We start from the raw sequence: 23,052 nt of genomic DNA, 5'->3' as shown, positions 1-23,052 counted from the left end.
TTTTTTGAAAAACATAAATTATTTAACTTTGTCTACAAATATAATAAGTGCTTTTCACTTTAAGAAGTGATTTAAAACTGTTTAGATACAAAATATTTCAAATATAAATCAAGGGTATTTTTTACTATGTAAAACTTTTAAGAGAGTGTTCTGTTCCGTTCCACCCCTTTTTCAGGGAACCAAAGTGTCTCATTCTTGGAGTCTTTTGTTCTGTTTTGTTCTGTTCCATCTTAAAAGCATGACAAACACAAAACGAAACACATATGTCATGTTCTTCCCTTCCCACCTGTCTACCAAACGCTACCCAAATATTGAATGGTTTATTCTTTAAAAAAAAGTGTTTTTCAATAGTCTTAATTATTTTCATTGTTTTTAAATAGTGACACTAATTAGTGAATTAATAATTTAAATAAAAGTATCAACATCAAAAATTATAAATGCACTTTTTTACAATTTAAAAAATTAAAGATAACCATTTTGTTTCATATTACCTAACTTTGTTTAAATAGCTTATTTTCTTTGTATTTGATATGGGTTGGGATACCCTTATCCCCTAATAAATCATTGTTTATAAAAAAAATACCTAACTTTGGTCCAGGTTTGCTTAGTTATAACATATTCTAATGCTATATGTTTTTTTGTACATCAAAAACTTAAAAACGAAGAAAAATAAAAGTTACAAAGCTAACAAATCCCTAGCTAAAGTGAGACTAAGCTTAGGAGGAGGATCCTCCAAACGCAGATAGAAGCACTGACGATCATATCTTAGCCCGGCAAGGCAATCCGCTGCATCATTGGCCTCCCTAGGAACATGCACAAGAAGAATAGTCCACTCACGCTGAAGCAAGGTCCTGATTTCCAACAACTCAGCAGCAAGCTCATGAAAATGAAGTTGATTCCCCCTGAAGAGCATCCACTAATGCTATATGTTTGGTTCTTATGAAAGTCTCGTAAAAAAATAGCATCATCAAAACAATTTTACATAATTACAACTTTTGAATTAAGTGTTCAATTGTAGGAGTTCACTAGTCTTGTGAGCTATTCCCGAGTACTCAACTTCCATACTTGGTATAAGGGAGAATGTTACAAGTCAAGATTCTTCATGATTGTTGTGGGAACAAATGATTTCATGAACAAAATTAAACAAAAATTAAAACAACAATAGGTCAAAAAAATAAAACAAGACTAAACAACGACAACAACCAACACAAAAAATTGAATCAAAGATACAAAAAAACAACTAACTGCAGAATTAATTACATATATAACCCTGCATGTTTAATATTTGATCGAGGATAAACAAATTGAACATGCATAGAAATCATTTGTTATTGCTTATTTCATGAAATAATCACTTATTTCTTTAAAATAATCACTTATATATTATTTAAGTTGTTTCAGTGTGCTTTAAAAAAATACAAATTCGATTATTTCTTTAAGCTATTTTAAGTGCATTTGTTTAGATTAATTTTTAGATATTTTGAAAAAAGCATAAGTTGATTCGTGTTTGACTACTCTAATTAAAATCACTTTCTTTAATCTCCTCTTGTCTATCATAATAGATTTTTATGATAAGTTAAAAGTAATTTTTATAAATAACTTGTTTTCAGCTTTTAAAAAAGACGAAACAAACATAATATGATTTTTTGATTTAAAAAGTGATTTCGGATTAAAATAAGTGATTTTTATCAAAAAAATTGATTTTTGATTAAAATAAGTGATTTTTTTATGAAAAAAGTGATTTTTCTAAAATAAGTTGAATCAAACGAACTCTAATTGGCTCATTTGTCACTGCTTAAAAAAAGTGATTTTACATTTGACAAAAATAATTGATTTTATTTTAAGTGATTTTTTTGAAAAACATAAATTATTTAACTTTGTCTACAAATATAATAAGTGCTTTTCACTTTAAGAAGTGATTTAAAACTGTTTAGATACAAAATATTTCAAATATAAATCAAGGGTATTTTTTACTATGTAAAACTTTTAAGAGAGTGTTCTGTTCCGTTCCACCCCTTTTTCAGGGAACCAAAGTGTCTCATTCTTGGAGTCTTTTGTTCTGTTTTGTTCTGTTCCATCTTAAAAGCATGACAAACACAAAACGAAACACATATGTCATGTTCTTCCCTTCCCACCTGTCTACCAAACGCTACCCAAATATTGAATGGTTTATTCTTTAAAAAAAAGTGTTTTTCAATAGTCTTAATTATTTTCATTGTTTTTAAATAGTGACACTAATTAGTGAATTAATAATTTAAATAAAAGTATCAACATCAAAAATTATAAATGCACTTTTTTACAATTTAAAAAATTAAAGATAACCATTTTGTTTCATATTACCTAACTTTGTTTAAATAGCTTATTTTCTTTGTATTTGATATGGGTTGGGATACCCTTATCCCCTAATAAATCATTGTTTATAAAAAAAATACCTAACTTTGGTCCAGGTTTGCTTAGTTATAACATATTCTAATGCTATATGTTTTTTTGTACATCAAAAACTTAAAAACGAAGAAAAATAAAAGTTACAAAGCTAACAAATCCCTAGCTAAAGTGAGACTAAGCTTAGGAGGAGGATCCTCCAAACGCAGATAGAAGCACTGACGATCATATCTTAGCCCGGCAAGGCAATCCGCTGCATCATTGGCCTCCCTAGGAACATGCACAAGAAGAATAGTCCACTCACGCTGAAGCAAGGTCCTGATTTCCAACAACTCAGCAGCAAGCTCATGAAAATGAAGTTGATTCCCCCTGAAGAGCATCCACTAATGCTATATGTTTGGTTCTTATGAAAGTCTCGTAAAAAAATAGCATCATCAAAACAATTTTACATAATTACAACTTTTGAATTAAGTGTTCAATTGTAGGAGTTCACTAGTCTTGTGAGCTATTCCCGAGTACTCAACTTCCATACTTGGTATAAGGGAGAATGTTACAAGTCAAGATTCTTCATGATTGTTGTGGGAACAAATGATTTCATGAACAAAATTAAACAAAAATTAAAACAACAATAGGTCAAAAAAATAAAACAAGACTAAACAACGACAACAACCAACACAAAAAATTGAATCAAAGATACAAAAAAACAACTAACTGCAGAATTAAACCATGAAACAAAGAAGATAAAGGCACCCCAAACATGACCTAAAATAAAACTTCAATTAGGGGTAAACAAAATAGTGAAGCCATTATTTTCTCATTTCCTCCTTCCATCCTTTCCTTCAAGTTCTCCATACCTTTATTTATTCGCAACTACTACTATTTTATTTATCTCTCATTCTTCTCCTGTACTCTAAAGGGGAAAGCGCGCCATCACAATGAATGAAATGGTTTTGCATTCTTTCAGTTTTTTTTTGGTAGGTTTTGCATTCTTTCAGTTAAATATAAGTACAGATTTTCACGTTCAAACCAAAAAGTTTGGTCGAAAAAGATTTTCTTATTAAATATATAATTTTGGTCGATTAAAGATAAGTAAAACTGTGTGAAAAATAAAGCCCATTATGGGCTGAGAATAATTAGGTCCATTTATCTCTTTTTGGTCAATCACATTTTCAAGATGGGAAAACATACATGGACTGTGTTGAATAGGGTTTAGACAGGCCCAAGTTATTGAGTTTTTTTTATCAGAAGTTATAATAACCCAAAATGATTATCAGATTCAGAGCTATGTGCCAATTATGAAAAAAATCCATGAAATATTTTTTAAAAGTTCAGATTGAGATTAACTATTCAACGATTTGACCAAAAAAAAGGATTAACTATTCAACGCTTATTCGCTCATATAACCTTTTGCATTAAAACTCTCTTTCTGCTTGCTATACTTGATTTTTCAAGTGTATGAGGGTAGGGTAGATTGCATTAAAAAAGTTGTATAAAAAATGCACCAAAAAGGTGTATGAGGGTAGAAAACTGAAAAAAGTTATGTGAGTGAAATATTTGTATAGAATATCTGACAATCGTTGTAATACTAGAAAATTGGTTTTTAAGTAAACTTTTATAGTTACAAGAGGGAATGCGGTTTTTAAGAGAATTTATTGGTTTGAGTTTGTAATAAACTTTTCTAAAAAAAAAACTTTTTAGAACATAGTGGTTAATTCACTTTGTCCCTTAACCATAAGATTAATGGTTCGATCCTCGTATACGAGAATGAAGCGCATATAGTGGTTAGTCGTTTTCCGCTTAGTATGAACACTCGCGACGAGATGATTAATCATTGTTGTCGGGAGTGATCCCCTAAGCTAAAATTACTTTTTTTAGTCTAATTTCATAATGGGTTTGGGCCCATTTTGATAAAACTGGGATGACATGAAAATAACAGCTTACACTTTGTTCTGAAAAAACTAGGTTAGGGATTCTTGTAGGAAGAAGATGGAGCAGCAACAAGGAAGCCTTGAAAGCTTCTTATCATGGGCAGCACAGCTTGGAATATCAGACTCCACAAACACCGACCAACCTCAACACTCTCTCTCTTGTTTGGGCCATTCTTTATGTGTCTCTCTCTTTCCTCACTCTGGCGGGTACTCACCAAAATTTTCCTCTATTTTCATCATAGCTCATCGTATAAACTTTGCAATGAATTTATTTTCTTTATTATATAGTATCAATTTTATCACACAGTGACTGAATAAATTTCTTCTTGTTGATGAACAATTAACTGAATATTGTTAATGATAATAATCTAAATGTTGATACTTTTGAATATTTTGTATTTACTAAGTCTGCCCTTTTTGCTGTATTATTTGGAGAATGTTGCAGTAGAGGTTTGGGTGCTGTGAGAGACCTTAGGAGGGGTGAAATTATATTGAGAGTTCCAAAATCTGCTTTGATGACTACAGAGAGTGTTATGGAAGATAATAAGCTCTGTCTTGCTGTCAATAAGCACTCTTCTCTCTCCTCAACTCAGGTTTCCTTCTTAACTTAGTGTGGTAATTTTGTTGCTGTTTACAATTGAATCTGTGAAAATGTACCAAGAACCTGTTTAGATAAACTTCTTTAGTTACAAGCACTTTTAGGAAAAGAGAAGTTAAAATGATATTGAATAATCATGATCTTTCTAAAGTACAGCTCTTGCATTAGCAAAAACCATCCTGTTGCAAAGGTTAGAAAATGTTTTGGACTTATCGTAAGTTAAGGAACAAAATACTCATCTTTGTTGAAAAGCCCTCATAAGTTATAAGCTAATTCAAGCTGGGTCCAAAACATTAGGTTTTATTACCTTTCATTGGTTGTTGAACCAGACCAAGTATTTTATCTTAGAATTACTATAGTCTATAGGTATGTTTGAACTGAGCTCTGAACACACCTATTAATGGATATGGTTTCATCATGTTGTTGTATTATTATTGTTGCTTATAATTTAGTCTTTTATGCTTTTGAACCTCTTATGCTTACTTCTAAGTTTGTGTATAATGCAGATATTGAGTGTTTGTTTGTTGTATGAAATGGGTAAAGGGAAGACTTCAAGATGGCATCCTTACCTCATGCATTTGCCGCAAAGCTATGACGTGCTAGCCATGTTTGGTGAATTTGAGAAGCAGGCTCTTCAAGTTCAGTTTCTGTTAGAAATTTTAATTTATCTCATTAGGTTAGATTGTAGCATCTCAACTAATGGTATTTATCAGCACTCATTCCTACCTTATGTTAGAAATAATCTTTATGTTGTGACTGTTAGGTTGATGAGGCTATGTGGGTCACAGAAAAAGCTGTACTAAAAGCCAAATCAGAGTGGAAAGAAGCTCATGCTTTGATGGATGATCTCATGTTTAAGCCCCGGCTTTTAACATTTAAGGCTTGGGTTTGGGCTGCTGCAACGGTTCGAAACCTGGCCTTTTATACATATTATACAGCATATTTATATTAGTTTCGAGTAAATCACAAATCAACTTTTTCTCTATCATTTAATCACATTTAAATTTTTTAAATTCTAGATTTCTTCCAGGACATTGCATATACCTTGGGATGAAGCTGGTTGTTTATGCCCTGTGGGTGACTTGTTTAATTATGATGCACCTGGAGAGGAGCCATCTGGTATTGAGGAGGTAGAGCATTTTCTATCTGATTCTTCAATCCATGTTGATGTATCAAAGGAGGATAATATCATGGTAGATGCAGAGCAGATTGATTCTCATTCTCAGCGATTAACAGATGGTGGGTTTGATGAAGATGCTAATGCATATTGCTTTTATGCTAGGGAAAATTATAAGAAAGGAGATCAGGTATTGCACAACTCTTGCAAATTTTAACATATAAGTGGAGTATCTGTTTGCTTTCTGTTTTATTTTTATATGGTTAAAGTTTATCTTCATTTTCCAGTTTTTATTTATCGTTTTACTATACTGTATTTGTCTTGTTTGAATTGCCTGTCCTTAGCTTAAGTTTATTCTTTATATCAAAATATGATGTTTATGCCCAATTGGTTAGGATTGTGTTTAGGAGCAGTGATGCTTAATACTATCTTTTTTTAAGAGAAGTTTAGGTAGAGGGAGAGGCTACTTCATTTTAAGGTTGGGACATGTTATAAGTTTTGGAGAAGACTTACGAAGGACCTATTTTTGAAGGACCACTTGGAGGAACACAATGTAAGACCTACTAGTTGAACTAGTCCTTATTGGAGATGTTTAATGCAATTCAACTGTAGTCTAACTATGAAACTTATAAATGCTAGTTCAAATATGGGAGAAGCGTGTTGATAAATTATGTTTCAGCTCCGTTTTGAAATTCAACTCAACATCAGGCTCAATACATGACTGTGGGAGAGGCGTGTTTGGTGTTGATAAATTATGTTTCAGCATCATTTTGTTTTTTCTATATTTTGATTTGTCTTATCCAGTTATGTATTGCGATGAAAGTCCATTCATGTTGCCCTCAACTAATATCCAAACACACTTAGAAGACAAGCTTATATTTAGGATATGCAGCTGTAAATATAACTGCTTTTGGTCTGCAGCTCTGCACATCAAATTTAGCATGAGATTATTACCAATTTATCTTTCCAAGAAATATAATTTATCATAAATTCTAGGTACAAAGCATTACTTGTTTGTCTCCTAGATATTGACTGTGAAACTTTGCCAGGGCTGATGTACCTCCTTCCATTCGAATAATTTCATTTCTGTTTTCACTCTACCTTCTTTCCATTGTTTACATAATAGTGAATTATAAATTACCTTGTTATCGCCAGGTTTTATTATGCTATGGAACCTACACAAATTTGGAGCTCCTTGAACACTACGGGTTTCTCTTACCAGAAAATCCAAATGACAAAATTTGTATCCCTTTGGAACCTGCTATATATTCTTCCACTTCATGGTCTAAGGAATCACTCTATATCCATCAAAACGGGAAGCCTTCCTTCGCACTACTAGCGGCACTGCGATTGTGGGCAACCCCTCAAAATAAAAGGCGGTCGGTTGGACATCTTGCATATTCTGGCTCTCAACTCTCTGCCGACAATGAAGTTTTTATAATGAAATGGCTATTAAAAGCCTGTGGTGCCGTCTTAAAGAATCTGCCAACATCTATTGAAGATGATAACTTGCTCATGAATGCAATTGATAGTCAAGATATTTTCATGGAGTTCACAAAACTCATGTCTTCCAGGGATGAGGTTGATACCTTCTTAGAAGCTCATGATATAAAAGATGCTCATGGTTGTACAGATACACTTCTATCTAGAAAAGCAAGAAGGTCCATGGATAGGTGGAGATTAGCTGTCCAATGGAGGCTTAGGTATAAGAAAGTCCTTGTTGATTGTATATCTTATTGCAATGAGAAACTAAATTCTTTGATGAAATAGTGCTCTGATGGACTTGGTTGCAATAGTGAACTCTTTTCCTTTTCTGTTATCTTTCTTGAGATTTTAGTGGAAAAGCTTAAATAATAAAAACAGGAAAGCTAGCCTTATGCAACAGTACTTTTGGTTTGACCACATATATCTTCCGTGGGAAGCAATACTGTTCAAGCTGGAAGTATCCATATTTTTGTAGGATTAGCTCTCTCAACGTGTCAGCGGTGGTTTTTCCTACACAAGACTCTGATAGTTTTTCAATTAAATCAATGGTGCCAATGTATGTTTAGATGATTGGAAAGCAAATTTTCCCATCGATGGTTCAAAATCCAAATTCTGATGTAAAGACTAAAGAGTTGCATAGTAAAATAGTAAACAAATACGTGTGTACAAAACATAAGCCGTGCATGTGCTCACTTTTGTTTTTCATATAATATGGTAGTGAACCTATGACAAGATACAAACTACTTAAAACTCTCTAGAGCAATACGAGTTTTAATTTCTAAAATGCATCAGGTTTAGGAATCTTGCTGAGATCTTGTACTAGTTACCCCTATTATTCTATGAAAAAAACATCCTCTAACAAGGACTCGATAAAATCAACATCTTTTTGTGTTAAATATGATGGATGGGCATGGGACTCGGTGGGGAGGGAGAGCTCACCCCGGTAAGGTTGGAAAAACATGTATACTCCGTATGACCAAGTTTGCAAAGAGAGGCAAATGGAAGAGACTTTCAGAAGACTATACATTGATAGAAGAGAGAACCCCAATTAATTTTTCTTGTCTATTCAAATCGAGAAGAAGTTTCAAGTTGCTGCACTTTTTTCCCCTTCTTCGCCCTTATTATTGGTCATGAATCGTCAGAAATGACATTTGTTGATTCCCACTTATGGGCACTAATTACTTATCCTAATGTTGTTGGGCAAAAATGTCTTAACAATGAAGATTGATTTAGAAAAAGCCTATGATAATGTGAATTGGGACTTCCTCCGCTTAACTCTCGTCCAGTTCGGCTTTCCCCATAGCATTGTCAATTTAATTATGTGGTGCGTGACTAACTCAAGCTTGAGCATTCTTTGGAATGGGAGTCATCTTCCAAACTTCTCCCCATCCAAGGGTTTGAGACAAGGGGACCCTATGTCCCCATGCCTATTCTTATTATGCATGGAGAAGCTCTCTCTTCATATTCAAGATCTGGTTGATGCAAGGAAGTTGAAACCAATCCACCTAGCACACAATAGTCTTGGCCTTTCCCACTTACTGTTTGCCGATGATATTTTGCTGTTTGCACACACAAGTACCTCTCAGGTCCAGGTTGTTTCAGATGCTTTGAAGGCTTTTTCAGAGGCTTCTGGTCTTCGGGTGAACCTGGATAAGTCTCGAATGCTTTGTTCCGAAAAGGTGTTTAGGGTTCGCAGGAATGCCTTCACAACACAATCTTCCATCAAGTGTGCCTCAAGTCTGTGTAAGTATCTGGGAGTGACTCTAGGTTTTGATAAATCGAAGAAGGAGCACTTTCACTCCGTTTTAGAGAAGATTGAGCAACGTTTGGCATTGTGGAAGATGAAGATGTTAAACAGATCAGGGAAATTATGTTTGATAAATCGGTTTTGAATTCTCTCGGTGTATGATATGCAAGCTGCTTGGATACCGAGTAATATTTGTTCACATATTGATCAAATGTGTAGGCGCTTCCTCTGGAGCCCTGATGGAATTGGCAAGGGGTGGCATCTGGTTAGCTGGAGCAAGCCCACTAACGTTCGCAGCGCTGGTGGTTTAGGGATCCGGGATGCGAGGAAAGCGAACACTGCTCTACTGGGAAAACTAGTCTGGAAAATGCTGAAGGAGCCAGACTGCCCTTGGGTTCGATTGTTGTCGAGTATCTACCTTAGGGGGACGCAATTTTGGACTACGACATGTCGGGTAATGTATCCTACATCTGGCGGAGCATCATTAAGGCTCGGGATGAGTTACGACCTTGCTTTTCGTTCTTGCTTTAGTGAGGGAATTCTTCTTTATGGTATGTGAATTGGTTGGGCATTGGTTCTATATGTCATTATGTCCCTTACGTCCACATCAGTGATACTGCTTTGACGGTGGCTGACATATCAGAAGATGGGTGGAATTTACAACCTAGGTGGACCAACTTACCGCTTCAGATAAGGGGTTTGATTGAGGCTGCTAAAAGACCTTTTGGAAACAGGTTTGACGATGCTTGGAGGTGGGACTTCGAACCAGATGGGCACTTCACCACCTGGTGTGCATATTCATGCTTGAATGCCAAAGAGGATGATGGGGGTGATGATTGGATTTGGAAAGTCAAGTTCATGTTTTGGCTTGCCCTGCACAAGGTTCTTCCTGTTAATGGGTATCGTTTCCATTGTAAGATAGCTCAATCAACAGCTTGTGGCAGATGCTCTTCTCCCTTGGAGGATATGCTCCATTGCTTTTGAGACTGCCCATATTCGAAGGAAGTGTGGTCCAGGCTTATGTATGGCATGTTCTCAGGTTTCTTCTCCCAAGACAGTCGCTCATGGCTGTCAGCTGCTCTAGATCATGACGAGGCTCCTACGCTGCTTCTGATCATCTGGTGGATCTGGCGTTGAAGGAATAATATGATTCTAGATGCTGAGGTTTGGAAGTTTGACGATGTTTTGCGAAAGATTGTTGCTGACTTGGCTACACAGGGAGCCGTGATTGGTGTTAATCACTTGAGCTCTATCCCTAATTCGTCTTGGTCAGCTCTGGCAGCGAGTTGGGTCAAGCTGAACGTGGATGGGAGCTGTAATAAAGCTGTGTCGTCTATTGCTTGTGGTGGTGCTATCTGAGATGAGAGGGGGGCGGTGGCTTCAGGGGTTTTCGAGTTTTGAAGGCCAGGGAGATTTGCATATGGCGGAGATGCTTGGGATAGTGCGAGGTCTGTAACTCGCTTGGCAGAAGGGCTATGGAAGAGTTATTTGTGAGTCTGATTGTTTAAATGCGGTTCAGAGTATTGTTTCTCAGAAGAGTGTAAACCTTCACTCTTGTGCCACTTTGCTTACTGAGATCAGGTGCCTTCTCCAAGACGAGTGGGAGGTGGTGGTCGAACATGTCCCAAGGGAGAAGTTCAAGGTTGTGAATGTGCTTGCAAAGTTAGGATTGTCAGTGCAGTGGACCTTAGCCACTTGGGATCGACCTCCAGCTGAGATTCCTCATCTTAGGGAATCAGGCTAGTTTTGTTCTTTGTTTTTCTGTTGTTTTAATTTCAGTAACCAACAAAAAAAAATTATATTTTTAATAATTACGAGTGATAAAAGTATGAGAATGTATTTACTTTATTTTTTGTTAAATAAATGAAGTCTTAATATCTTTCTTTTTAAAATTTCATTACCTAGTGGGTTTAGATTCAAGGTTGGTTTGGTACTACACCCCAAACTAGCTACAAAGAAAAACTCAAACTGAGTGGTATGACTGGTCTCTTGTGACTGAATTTAACACCAGCAATGCACATAATGAATGTAACACATAGTCAAACGATTGACGACTTATGTATGCAGTACTTGAAGATCTGGATGTATCCATTTAATACTACGAGAGATATGTAAGCTACAAATGCATTCACTTTTTTCACTACCATTATAATTATTTACAAGTGTTGTTGTTGTTATAATTATAGTGTAATTAGATATACATACACACCATGAATGAGCTGGTTATTAATTTTTTTTTGTAACAAGGAGGGGTTAAAAGCCCCAAGCCCTAAGACTAACTACCACCAGTAGCAGGAGGGGAACAAGGACATGAGTCCTTCAGCAGGAGAGAATGACATTCACTTAAGGGTGAGCCAAACCAATGAGGTCCATAAGGTAGATCAATGCCAATCTTAACCAAGTAGTCCGCCATTGAGTTCGACTCTCGCGGTGTGTGCTGGAACACATGCTCCCCATGATCATTCTGCATGCGGATTATCTCCAAGGCAATCTGCGCAAAATGATGCTCTCCAACGTCTTGCGAATGAAGTAAGCTAACCACCTCCATGGAGTCAGACTCAATGATGACCTTGGGCAGATCCAACTTTCGACCGCCAGCTTCACCGCCATCAGCTCTGTAAGGAAAACATTTGACGAGGCCAAAGTACACAAGTTCCAGCAGAAACCCTTTATCAAAAAGCCATTATCGTCTCGGAAAACTCCTCCGCAACTGGCATGAAGGTTATGGCTCACATTATTATCGGCGTTGTGGTTATTAATTTTTTAATACTCATCAGGAGTGGATCATGAATGATGCTGGTTATTGATTTCTTGATGGTCATGTCAAGAGTGGATCACGTTGTAAGAGTTGGGGGCATAAGAATTTGAGAGAGTGAAGAGCCCAGGATTCAAACCCTGACCACTGAGGATGACTAACTTACTCACTACTAACATTTGCCTATAAAAAACCGTTATCTACCACTTTGACTCTGACCTTAATGTTGAACATTCCCGATCACAAATTGAACAATGAGGGCACTGGTAGTTATAACTTATAAAGGTCGATATATAAATTCTTTGTTTTTTGTTTGAGTTACATCTTATGGAATTTATTTATTTATTTTATTAGTCCAAAGTACTTGTTGAAAAGCTAAGCTAAGCTTACCTACTTTAGAGGATCGTGAGACTAATTTTTTTAGAAAACTAGTTGTCAAGAAAGCATGAGGTATTCCAAACATTGAAATTCTCATGCAATTAGAAAATAATATAATTATTGTTTTTGAGCAAACAAGCATTAACACTATAGCTTAATATTGAAATTGTCATGGAATTAAAAATCATCCAAATATTCAAATGTTACATAAAAGTCACACCTACTAATTCGGATTACAATGAGTAAGATCAGACACGAGTAAGATCAGACACAGGTTTTATAATTACTAAACCCAAACACCAATTCTTATGGACGATAAAATGAAATTCATTTCTAAATCCATTAGGTTACAAATTTACCCAAAACTCAATGGGTTTGGGCATAGAATAGAAAGAAAGAAAAAAAACAAATATCATTCATCATTCATTCATTACAAAAGTCAGACAACAATAGTTTTGAATTTACTTTCTCAAACATACAAAAGTACAATTAATCATCAAACACTAGGAACAAAGTTTATAAATATATATAGAGTTTAATGGATATGCACTGACAGTGTAAAATAGTTTTACACGGACATCCAATTGAATTCCGCCAAATCAAAAAATATCTTATTCTTTTAATTAAAATTAAAGTCAAATGTAATTATCTCTCCTATGTGGCATGCTTTGATTGGATGACTGTGTAAAACTCTTTTACACTGTCAGTGCATATCCATTAAACTCATATATATATATATGTATAAGAGTTTTTTTGTAATTTTATGTTTCGAGAATCTTTGAGTTCAGGTTTGGACAGGTATGAGCACGGGTTTAACTAATATCAAAAACCCAAACCTCTAAACTGCTACAGTAATGTAACGGGTAAAACCCAAACCCAAATTCAGCCAACTCAGGTCTTGTATGTCAAATCAGATCGGGTAGCCATGTGTTTGTGCAAAATTATCATCCCACCTACTAACAAACATACTTAGATGTATATGAAACAACGGATCATTTCTTCATTGGTCGTCGTCATTTTACATGTTTCCAAACATGTTAGTAAATTAATTTCATTTTTATCTAATACTTGAAAATTGAGTTAATTTGTTAATAACAAAATTCAAAACTTAAAAAAGATGAGGGAAATTCAAATCAAGACCTTGTATTGACAAAACATTCCCTTTACCAGTTGAGCTACCCAAACCATTAGTTAAATTATTAATAAAAATTTAGGTTTATTCATCACAAATCACCAATTCAATCCCTAGCTCAACATGCTAAAGTTCATGTATTGTCCGTACAAACACCTAGGTTGGAATCTCCTCACCTCTTTTCCAAGTCCCAAATTTTGTTTAACAATGTATCAATAATTCCTAAACAAGAGTTTAGTTTAATTTATCAAATGAAATAGATAGTTGCACCCCGATGGGCCTTTAAACACGCAACCAATATCACATCAAGTTCAAAACAGAGAACTATTACAAATCCAAATTAAATTTATCAACAGCTAGCTAAGCAAAATAAGTTCATAATTAAATTTATCAACGATTTGCAAAGAAAAAGATGTTGCCTTCGAAATGTGGTAGTCATAGATATTATGTGGGATGTATTTGTCTTCTTAATTCTTATGATCAATTAGATTCAAATCCATTTCGTTCTAGCCTCAATTAACAACAAAATAATAATGCATTATCTCCAAACTCAACTATCCCTGCTTAAGAATCCAAGCATAGCCCTATGATAAGGTGTGGACAACAAACCCTTCGGCCAAAAGTAATTCCACCCTCTCATATAAACAATTTGTCATATAGCTAATATAAAATCAGTTTTTAACAAAAACATAAAAAAGTAGTGGTAGACATGAATATTTGGGATCAGACTGACGTGCAAATATCAATAATTCAGCAAAGCTAAAGCCTCTGTTAACAATCTTTAGCATCATATCCCAAAAGCTTCAAACATAGCAAGATTAAGGGGAAAAAATTGATGGAGAAGACGAAAATACATAATATAAGTTGTGAAATATAGAGATGGATCAGATTTATTAGGCTTGGTTTCTCAAAATTTGAGAAAAATCGCACGGTTATGTTCAGCTTCGATCATCTGGGGAAAAAATCATCACTTCCATCTCTTTAACAATACAACACATCATTTAACAATTACAATAACTAGTAACTACAACCTAAATTCAACCAAAAACTTCAATGTGAATTGGGCATTATTATAAAACTAAAGCCATAAAAAAAGAGGAAAAGGAAAACATGAGAAAGACAACGCTTTGAATGTTGGTATTGTGAGAGAAGGTGGAGGTGTTTATAAAGGGATTGCGAAACCCTAATTTGAGGTTGGGAGAAGCTTCTGGTTTGTTTGTTTGGTCTGCGAGCCTTTTGGATATGTGAAACAGGCCTTGTGCAAAGGTTGGCCCAATTGGTTGGATCCAAAGTGAAGATAGTTGGGTAACTTGGGCTTATTGAGCATATTAAACATTTAAGCTGACATGGGACAACATGAGATTCATTTTTGCACACCAAAAATATACTAATAAGACACTTTGAGAAGGGATTAATTTTGTTTTTGTTACTGAGAAGTGATTATATTTTTTTTTGTTGTAAGATAGATATCCTCCAAAGGAGGCAATTTTGTTCGACCCGGAGAATAGATTAATTTATTAACATTACTAACAATTAACATTTTGTCTATAGAAAAAAAAAACTAATAAGACACCTTTTTTTTATTAACATAATTTGATTTTATTAAAAAAATACAACTCTTTTGCAACTTCAAGGTGTTTTAGGGAATGCGTGTGCAGATTTCCTTGCCAAGGCTGGAGCTCAACAGTCGACGCCGTTGTGTTTGCTTCGTGCTCCACCAGATGGGGTTGATCTGTTGTTGGTTGTGGATGCTAGGGGAACCTCGTTTGTGAGGGAGTAGTTGTTTTTGGTTTTTTCTTGTCCTTTTCTTTTGGGGCCTAGCCCCGCCCAAGCAACAAAAAAAAGGTGTTTCTTTTTTGCATACCCTAATCAATTTTTAAAAGTTGGTAATTCTTTAAATACCCTTAAATAATCATGTTAATTACTAGGATGAAGTTAAATGACACCATATGGGTAAGTTAAACAACTATGTTTTAATCCTTTGCATGAATTTCTTACCAAGAGAAATACACAATATACAATGTTTCGAACTTGCATTTGATTGGTAAATTGCACTAATTTCCACTAAGATTTATCATTATTGAACCGCCCCTCTAATTTGGGAAATACACTAACTCCTCTCCTTCATACTTCATTTACAATAGGCTTAATTGCACTTTTGGTCCCCCAACTTTGGCCTTTCTGCAAAAATCGTCCCTGAACTTTAAAATTAGCAAAAAACATCCTCAACGTTTACATGCGGTTGCAAAATTGGTCTGCCGTTAGACTTCCATCCAAAACTTAACGGATTCTGGGTTAAAAAATGAATTAAAAATTAAAAAAAATGAAACCCAACAACCTTCATTCATTATTCATATTCTTCAAACATCTTCTTCTTCATTTTCATCCCTCTCATTTGAATGAAATCAACGAAACTACATAAGACAAGTTTAAATGCTACAAGAATTCCAACAGAACTATTTCAATTTCAATGCCAAAATCACAGCCACCTTATAGCACCTGATGTCATATATTTCAACAAAGCCACCTACCCTTGCAAAAGAAGATCCCCTAAAGAGCATGAGATTGCAGATCAAATCCCAGAGGACAAACGATACAAGCCACTACTATTATTCACAAGCAAACAACAGCCACATCACCCCACCACTCTCAACCCCAACCCAGAATTCAAGAACCCCACCCCACCCCACCCCAACCCCAACAACACAAACACTGCAACAACAACGACAACAACATCAATAGTAACGGCAGATCGAGTGATGGGTTCAATCGATTCAGGGCTTCAATAGACTCTGGGTTGCACATGAAGATCGACCCACTTCTCTGAGTCTCCCGTCGTTGACGTCCTGTGAATCCCTCACTGCTGACGTTCGATCTCCTTTCTTGGTTGGCGAAGCTCTGACCACCGTCGCGACGACCTTTCGCATAGATCTGAAGATTTGAAAAGAGGATAAGGAAGATGAGGAGTTGAGGGAGTGTTGGGGTGGATTTCGTTCTCGATCTGGGGTTATGAGAGGGAGTGGTGGGGTGGGTTTCGCTGGATTCGGATTTCTCGATCTCTCCCTCAAACGTCCCTATCTTCTGATTTCTTTGATGGTGATGGAAGAGGGTGATGAAAAGCTGGAACTGGTGGAAGAAGCGAAAGTTGATGATGGAAGAAAATTGGATTTCCAATGTTGTGCAGGAGCAAAATCTAATAGAAGGTGAAAGAGATAGAGGTTCTAGAAGTAATTTTTTAGTGGGTTTCTTTTGCTTAATGGAAAGTTTAGAATGAATATGATGAATCTATGGATTTTTCTTGGCTTTTCATAAGAACATGATGTGAAGATGATGAAGAATTGAAATATTTCCTATGTGTATTGAGGAAGAGCTTCAAATTTCTAGGTTTCTTGTTTGATTGAGGTTCAGGAAAAAAAAAAGTTGAAGAAGATGATGAAGAACGTCATGAATTTCCTGGGTTTCATTTTTTTTTTAATTCATTTTTTAACCCAGAATCCGTTAAGTTTTGGATGGAAGTCTAACGGAAGACCAATTTTGCAACCGCATGTAAACGTTGAGGATGTTTTTTTGCTAATTTTGAAGTTTGGGGACGATTTTCACAGGAAGGTCAAAGTTGGGGAACCGAAAGTGCAATTAAGCCTTTACAATAATAGAGGGATCAAGGATGTTGAGTCTTATAATAATAAACCTTAAGTGAAATCAGTGTAATAATGATAAATCTTAAGAAAAAAATAATTTTATGCAATTTATTATTCTACCATTAAGCAATTCAAACAAGGATAAATGAGTATATAGCTTTATTTCTTTCTCCATAACTCTCCAAATGCAGGGAGGTTAAAAAAAATCATGAGAAAAAGGATTTAGTGTGGATGAAAAACTTCCTTCCTTTTCCTTGCAAAGCTAAGCATATATAAGGCTTTGTTTTCTCTCCCTTTTCTTCCTAAATGCCAGACCAAAACTCTAAATCTCATTAGTTTCACTTTGTTATTCATCTCTTCTTCACTACCTTTAACTTATAAACATCACCACACGTGGTACACTATGACTTGGTAAATAATATCCCCTTTCATTCCTCAAAACAAACAGAAAGTAAATGCCATGTAATGGAATCTGTCTATGTTCTTTTTCTCATGGTGATGGCCATCCACAAGAATGCAATGATTCCTTGATATAAATAATATTCACACCTTGCTTTACTTTCACAACATTGAATCACTTCCCAAACATCCAAATTCCTTTCCTTTCCTTCCCTCAGCAAGTATTCCTAATCCAACTCTTACATTCACCTATCCAAGCCAGCACATTATTTTTCCAATATGATACAAACACAAAAAGCTACACCTATAAATGGAGACACATTTCATTTCACAACCATCTTACCTTTCTGAGTTTCAAAACCTTAACCAACCTTTTTCTCTTCTTCTTTGACTATCTCTTTCTCTAAATGGCTTCTTCACCAGCCTTAAAGCGCACAGATTCTATAGCAGATAACATGCCGGAAGCATTGAGGCAGAGCCGGTACCAAATGAAGAGGTGCTTTGCAAAGTACCTTGAGAAGGGGAGAAGGATCATGAAACTTCACCATTTGATGGAAGAAATGGAACGAGCTATAGATGATGAAAGTGAAAGAAACCAAGTTTTGGAGGGCACTCTTGGTTTCATATTGTGCTCAACACAGGTTCTTTGTTTTTATTAGTAACTTTAACTCTGTATGCAAAATTGGGACATACAATTAGAATTTGGATTGTCGGTTATTCCAAAAGCTTAAGTTTTTTTTACAATGCACATGCTCACCTAACATGTAGTGAAATCCAACTTTTAGTTAGAATAATGAGGTAAACATGGATTAAACTCTAGACCACGTAATCACAGAGAATCTGATACCATGTCATGACTAAATATCTCAAAAGCTTAAGCTGTTCACACAGGAATGGTTTTATATTATACTTCTAAGTTCTAACATGAATTTTAATCCTTTTTGCATATGAAACTTGCAGGAAGCTGTTGTGGATCCACCACATGTTGCCTTTGGAATAAGGCCTAGTCCAGGAGTTTGGGAATTTGTACGTGTGAACTCTGAGGACCTCTCTGTTGAGGCTATCACCCCCACTGACTACCTCAAATTCAAGGAAAGGGTGTATGATGAAAAATGGTGTGTCATTTCTCTTCATTTTTCTTATATTCAAACCTGTCTTGGATTTTACTATTTTAGTAACTTTGTAATCAGCAAATTTTCTCAGTATCCACCTTTTCTTATTTTCATTTCAATCATTAGTACTATACATAAAAAACAGTAGAATAAGAAGGTTTATATCATTTTGGATCAGCTTCACTTTCGTCAAAATCAATTCTGACACCTTGAAGTCAAGTATATAATAAATATGAGGTAAAAAGATATTAGTAAAAATGTTCAAACTTACTGGTTGTAGTACCATACCACACGAAGATCTGTGGAGGTCTCTAATCCATTCCTGCCATCCTTCATTTCACTTTGGTTTTGATGATTAACTTGGGTTCTATATTGCAGGGCAAACGATGAAAATGCACTTGAAGCTGACTTTGGAGCTTTTGACATGGGGATTCCTCAATTAACACTGCCTTCTTCAATTGGAAATGGACTTCAATTTGTTTCAAAGTTCTTAACCACAAGGTTATCTGGGAAATTGGCTAAAACACAGGCTATAGTGGACTACTTGTTAACACTAACTCATCAGGGAGAAGTAAGTGGAAGAACATGAGACTAAATTCATAAACATCATACCAACACAAAAGTTATACACATTTCTCAATATTCATTTTTCTTTGTCATCTACACTGGCAGAGCCTGATGATAAATGACACCTTGAGCTCAGCGGCAAATCTTCAGAATGCACTGATATTGGCTGATGCATTCCTCTCACTACTTCCCAAAGACACTGCATATCAAGAATTTGAGCTAAGGTAAAGAAGATTTTTATTTTTTCTATTAAATAGGCCAGGGATGTTGCAAGTTGAAACCCAATGCCAATTTAGCGCATGTTTGGAAATCCTTCTATAATTGATTCATAAACCAAAATCAATTCTAGGAAGAAGCTTCTATAAGTAGTTTCTGAGTGCCAGAAATGATTCTAAAAAATATATATATACTGATCTCAATATGCTATTGGCAGGCTTAAAGAGTGGGGATTTGAAAGAGGATGGGGAGACACTGCAGGAAGAGTGAAGGAGACAATGAAAACCCTATCAGAAATACTCCAAGCACCAGACCCAGTGAACCTGGATAACTTTTTCAGCAGGATTCCCACAATATTCAAAGTAGTAATCTTCTCAGTTCATGGTTATTTTGGACAAGCAGATGTCCTTGGTTTGCCAGACACTGGTGGCCAGGTAAATTTCCTACTACAAGGAACAATTAATTTGGCAATGTCATATCATTTAGATTTAATGTATGTGCACAATATGTGTAACACTCCTTGCCAAGAGATGGATATTCTAACACTCCTTGCCAAAACAACAGGTAGTTTACATATTGGACCAAGTGAAGGCTCTGGAAGCAGAGTTGCTTCTCAGAATTAAGCAACAAGGACTAAATGTGAAGCCTCAAATTCTTGTGGTGAGTTTCATGCAAATGAATGATCTCTTTCTACATACATGATACAACTTACTGGAATCAAGTGAGTGAGTACATTCTTGATCTTCACAGGTAACAAGGCTCATTCCTGATGCTAGAGGAACCAAGTGCCACCAAGAGCTAGAACCAATCAATGATACCAAGTACTCCCACATTCTACGTGTGCCCTTCAAGACAGATAAAGGAATTCTTCGCCATTGGGTTTCTCGCTTTGACATTTATCCCTATCTTGAGAGGTTTACTCAGGCATGTTCACCTGCTTCAAGGTTCTTCACTCAATACATTTTTTCCCACTTATAAACTTTTCTTCTGACCAATACTTCGGTTCATGTTAATAGGATGCAACAGCCAAGGTTTTGGACCTCATGGAAGGGAAACCAGATCTTGTTATTGGAAATTACACTGATGGAAATTTGGTAGCATCTCTAATGGCTAGAAAACTTAGGATAACTCAGGTTACTATCTCTATCCATTTCTCTATTAGTTTTCCTTTTCACAATTTTTCCAAAAGTACTAATTCCTTAGGGTGTTTGGAAACCAGGGAACTATAGCACATGCTTTAGAGAAAACCAAGTATGAAGACTCAGATGTCAAGTGGAAAGAGTTGGATCCCAAGTATCATTTCTCTTGTCAATTCATGGCTGATACAGTTGCAATGAATGCATCTGACTTCATCATAACCAGCACATACCAAGAAATTGCTGGAAGGTTTGCTCAAATATATATCTTTAACCGTTTACTTTACTTAAGCCTTATTCAATAGAGTGAGGTCGGTTATATGGATCAATTGAGCCATATTAAAGTATGACCAGCTTTAGGTTGGTTGATGCATGCCTTACACAACATTCCTCCTTTATCCGAGCTTAACACCGACTATGACACATCATAGGTGGAGTTAGAAAAAACATTGAAACTAATTTTGAAAGTTCATTTTTGCAGCAAAGAAAGACCTGGACAATATGAAAGCCATGCTGCATTCACTCTCCCAGGGCTTTGTAGAGTTGTTTCAGGGATAAATGTGTTTGATCCCAAGTTCAACATAGCTGCTCCTGGAGCTGACCAGTCTATCTACTTCCCATACACAGAGAAAGAGAAAAGACTCACTCAATTTCAACCTTCCATTGAAGACCTTCTCTTTAATAAAGTGGATAACGCTGAGCATATGTGAGTTGTTAATGTTCTTTCCCATTATGTTCAGATTCCAAACGCCTATCTTGTCATTCTTGCATGGTTAATATTAAGTTTTATATGTGAATTACTACAGCCTTCCAAATGATTAATTTTCTTTTCTTAAACTACTGTGCCAACAGTGGATATCTAGCAGATAGGAGGAAGCCAATCATCTTCTCAATGGCAAGGCTTGATGTTGTGAAGAACTTAACCGGGTTAGTCGAATGGTATGGAAAGAACAAGAGACTGAGAAACTTGGTGAACCTTGTCATAGTTGGGGGCTACTTTGACCCTTCAAAATCAAAAGATAGGGAGGAAGTGGCAGAGATAAAAAAGATGCATGACTTAATTGAAAAACACCAACTCAAGGGCCAATTCAGATGGATTGCTGCGCAGACTAATCGATACCGCAATGGTGAGCTCTACCGTTGCATTGCTGACTCAAAGGGAGCTTTTGTGCAGCCTGCTATGTATGAAGCATTTGGACTAACTGTCATTGAAGCAATGAACTGTGGCTTGCCCACTTTTGCTACCAATCAAGGTGGTCCAGCTGAAATCATTGTTGATGGGGTCTCTGGCTTCCACATTGACCCTCTCAATGGAGATGAATCAAGCAACAAAATTGCTGATTTCTTTGAAAAATGCAAAGCAGATCCATCATACTGGAACTTGATTTCTGCAGCTGGTTTGCGGCGCATATATGAATGGTAACTAATGAATCATATCATTTCCTTAGCTTAGAACTAGTCTAGTCAGTGAAAAATTGAATTCTAAACTTGTTGATCCCTTTTTGTTATAGCTATACCTGGAAGATCTATGCAAACAAATTGGTAAATATGGGAAACATGTATACCTTCTGGAGCGTAGTGAATAAGGAGCAAAAAGAGGCAAAGCAGAGATACATCCACATGTTCTACAATCTGATATTTAAGAACTTGGTTAGTCAATGTTTGGTTTTTTTTTTTCACACACACCAATTATTGCATAGTGAGTTTCTGAAAAGGTTAACACTTCTGATATGTCAATGTCACAGGTGAAAACTATACGTGTTCCAAGTGATGAACCTCCACAACCAGTGGGCAAGCAGCCGAGTAAAGTGAGCTCGAGGTATGTCACTCAAACAATATGAGAAGAGGATAGATTCAAAATATTAACATTGAAATGTTATGTGAAATTTCAACATGAGAGGAATTTTCAATCTGGAAAAAATTGAAGTTAATTAAAATGTTGAGTACCTTCATTAGAGTCTTTCTCTTTGTGGGATTTATATCTTTTGCATACTTTAAATTAAACTGGTCAAATTGCTAAGTTCTCTATTTCTTTGTCAGCATACACCTTTGTTTAGTTAAGAAATGATTTTTCCATGTGATCCAACCTAATGTCTCTTTTCTTTTTTTCATTTTCTAAATGGTTTGCAGCACCAGACGTTCACAGTCCTCATTGCGAAGGTTAGTAGTAAATTGTAATACATAGTCCCGAATTAGATCATGATTTTTAGCTGTGTAACAACTTACTCAAAAAAGAAACTTGTTTCCTTTCAGGTTGCTTGGAGCTTAATTACTTGGAGCTTAATGGTCTCAACCAGAAAGCATGTCAAGTACGAGGAGACATCTCATCATAATACTGATATTCTCTGGTGTAAATTTATTTTTTTGTTATTCATTAAATGAAGAAGCTATGTAATTGTTGCTATATAGCAACTGTTTCATGTGATCAATAAAATGTTGTGCGTGAGGAAATTTCTAACGAA

At 35.7% G+C, this 23,052-nt stretch overlaps 2 protein-coding genes and 2 non-coding genes across 5 annotated transcripts; 2 read left to right on the top strand and 2 right to left on the bottom strand.

The window, feature by feature from the left end:
* Positions 1-4,307: 4,307 nt before the first annotated feature.
* LOC130733812 (protein SET DOMAIN GROUP 40) lies at positions 4,308-7,839 on the top strand. 2 transcript variants are annotated; one of them, XM_057586085.1, is made up of 6 exons: positions 4,308-4,517; positions 4,756-4,903; positions 5,415-5,546; positions 5,672-5,812; positions 5,928-6,215; positions 7,181-7,839. In XM_057586085.1, the coding sequence occupies exons 1-6, from the start codon at positions 4,369-4,371 to the stop codon at positions 7,793-7,795; spliced, it is 1,473 nt and encodes a 490-aa protein (XP_057442068.1). In that variant the 5' UTR covers positions 4,308-4,368; the 3' UTR covers positions 7,796-7,839. The 2 variants fall into 2 exon arrangements, with proteins under 2 accessions (XP_057442068.1, XP_057442069.1); XM_057586086.1 differs by having other exon boundaries at positions 4,389-4,517; positions 4,746-4,903.
* Positions 7,840-14,238: 6,399 nt separating this feature from the next.
* Positions 14,239-14,321, bottom strand: LOC130734918 (small nucleolar RNA Z122). Its single transcript, XR_009018253.1, has one exon. It is a non-coding gene; the product is annotated as a small nucleolar RNA Z122 (small nucleolar RNA).
* An 80-nt stretch (positions 14,322-14,401) lies between these two features.
* On the bottom strand, positions 14,402-14,499 carry LOC130734901 (small nucleolar RNA Z103). The gene has a single exon (XR_009018237.1). It is a non-coding gene; the product is annotated as a small nucleolar RNA Z103 (small nucleolar RNA).
* Positions 14,500-17,800: 3,301 nt separating this feature from the next.
* LOC130733811 (sucrose synthase 7-like) lies at positions 17,801-23,052 on the top strand. Its single transcript, XM_057586084.1, has 15 exons — positions 17,801-18,200; positions 18,520-18,674; positions 19,050-19,242; positions 19,344-19,462; positions 19,672-19,888; positions 20,019-20,114; positions 20,205-20,378; positions 20,471-20,587; positions 20,674-20,840; positions 21,072-21,296; positions 21,443-22,009; positions 22,102-22,240; positions 22,336-22,409; positions 22,721-22,750; positions 22,844-23,052. The coding sequence occupies exons 1-15, from the start codon at positions 17,967-17,969 to the stop codon at positions 22,857-22,859; spliced, it is 2,523 nt and encodes an 840-aa protein (XP_057442067.1). The 5' UTR covers positions 17,801-17,966; the 3' UTR covers positions 22,860-23,052.

Source organism: Lotus japonicus, chromosome 1, assembly GCF_012489685.1.
Source record: "Lotus japonicus ecotype B-129 chromosome 1, LjGifu_v1.2".
In the NCBI taxonomy this organism is placed as follows: Eukaryota; Viridiplantae; Streptophyta; class Magnoliopsida; order Fabales; family Fabaceae; genus Lotus; species Lotus japonicus.
Note: the sequence above shows the minus strand (reverse complement) of the source record. Positions and strands in the feature narration are given on the sequence as shown.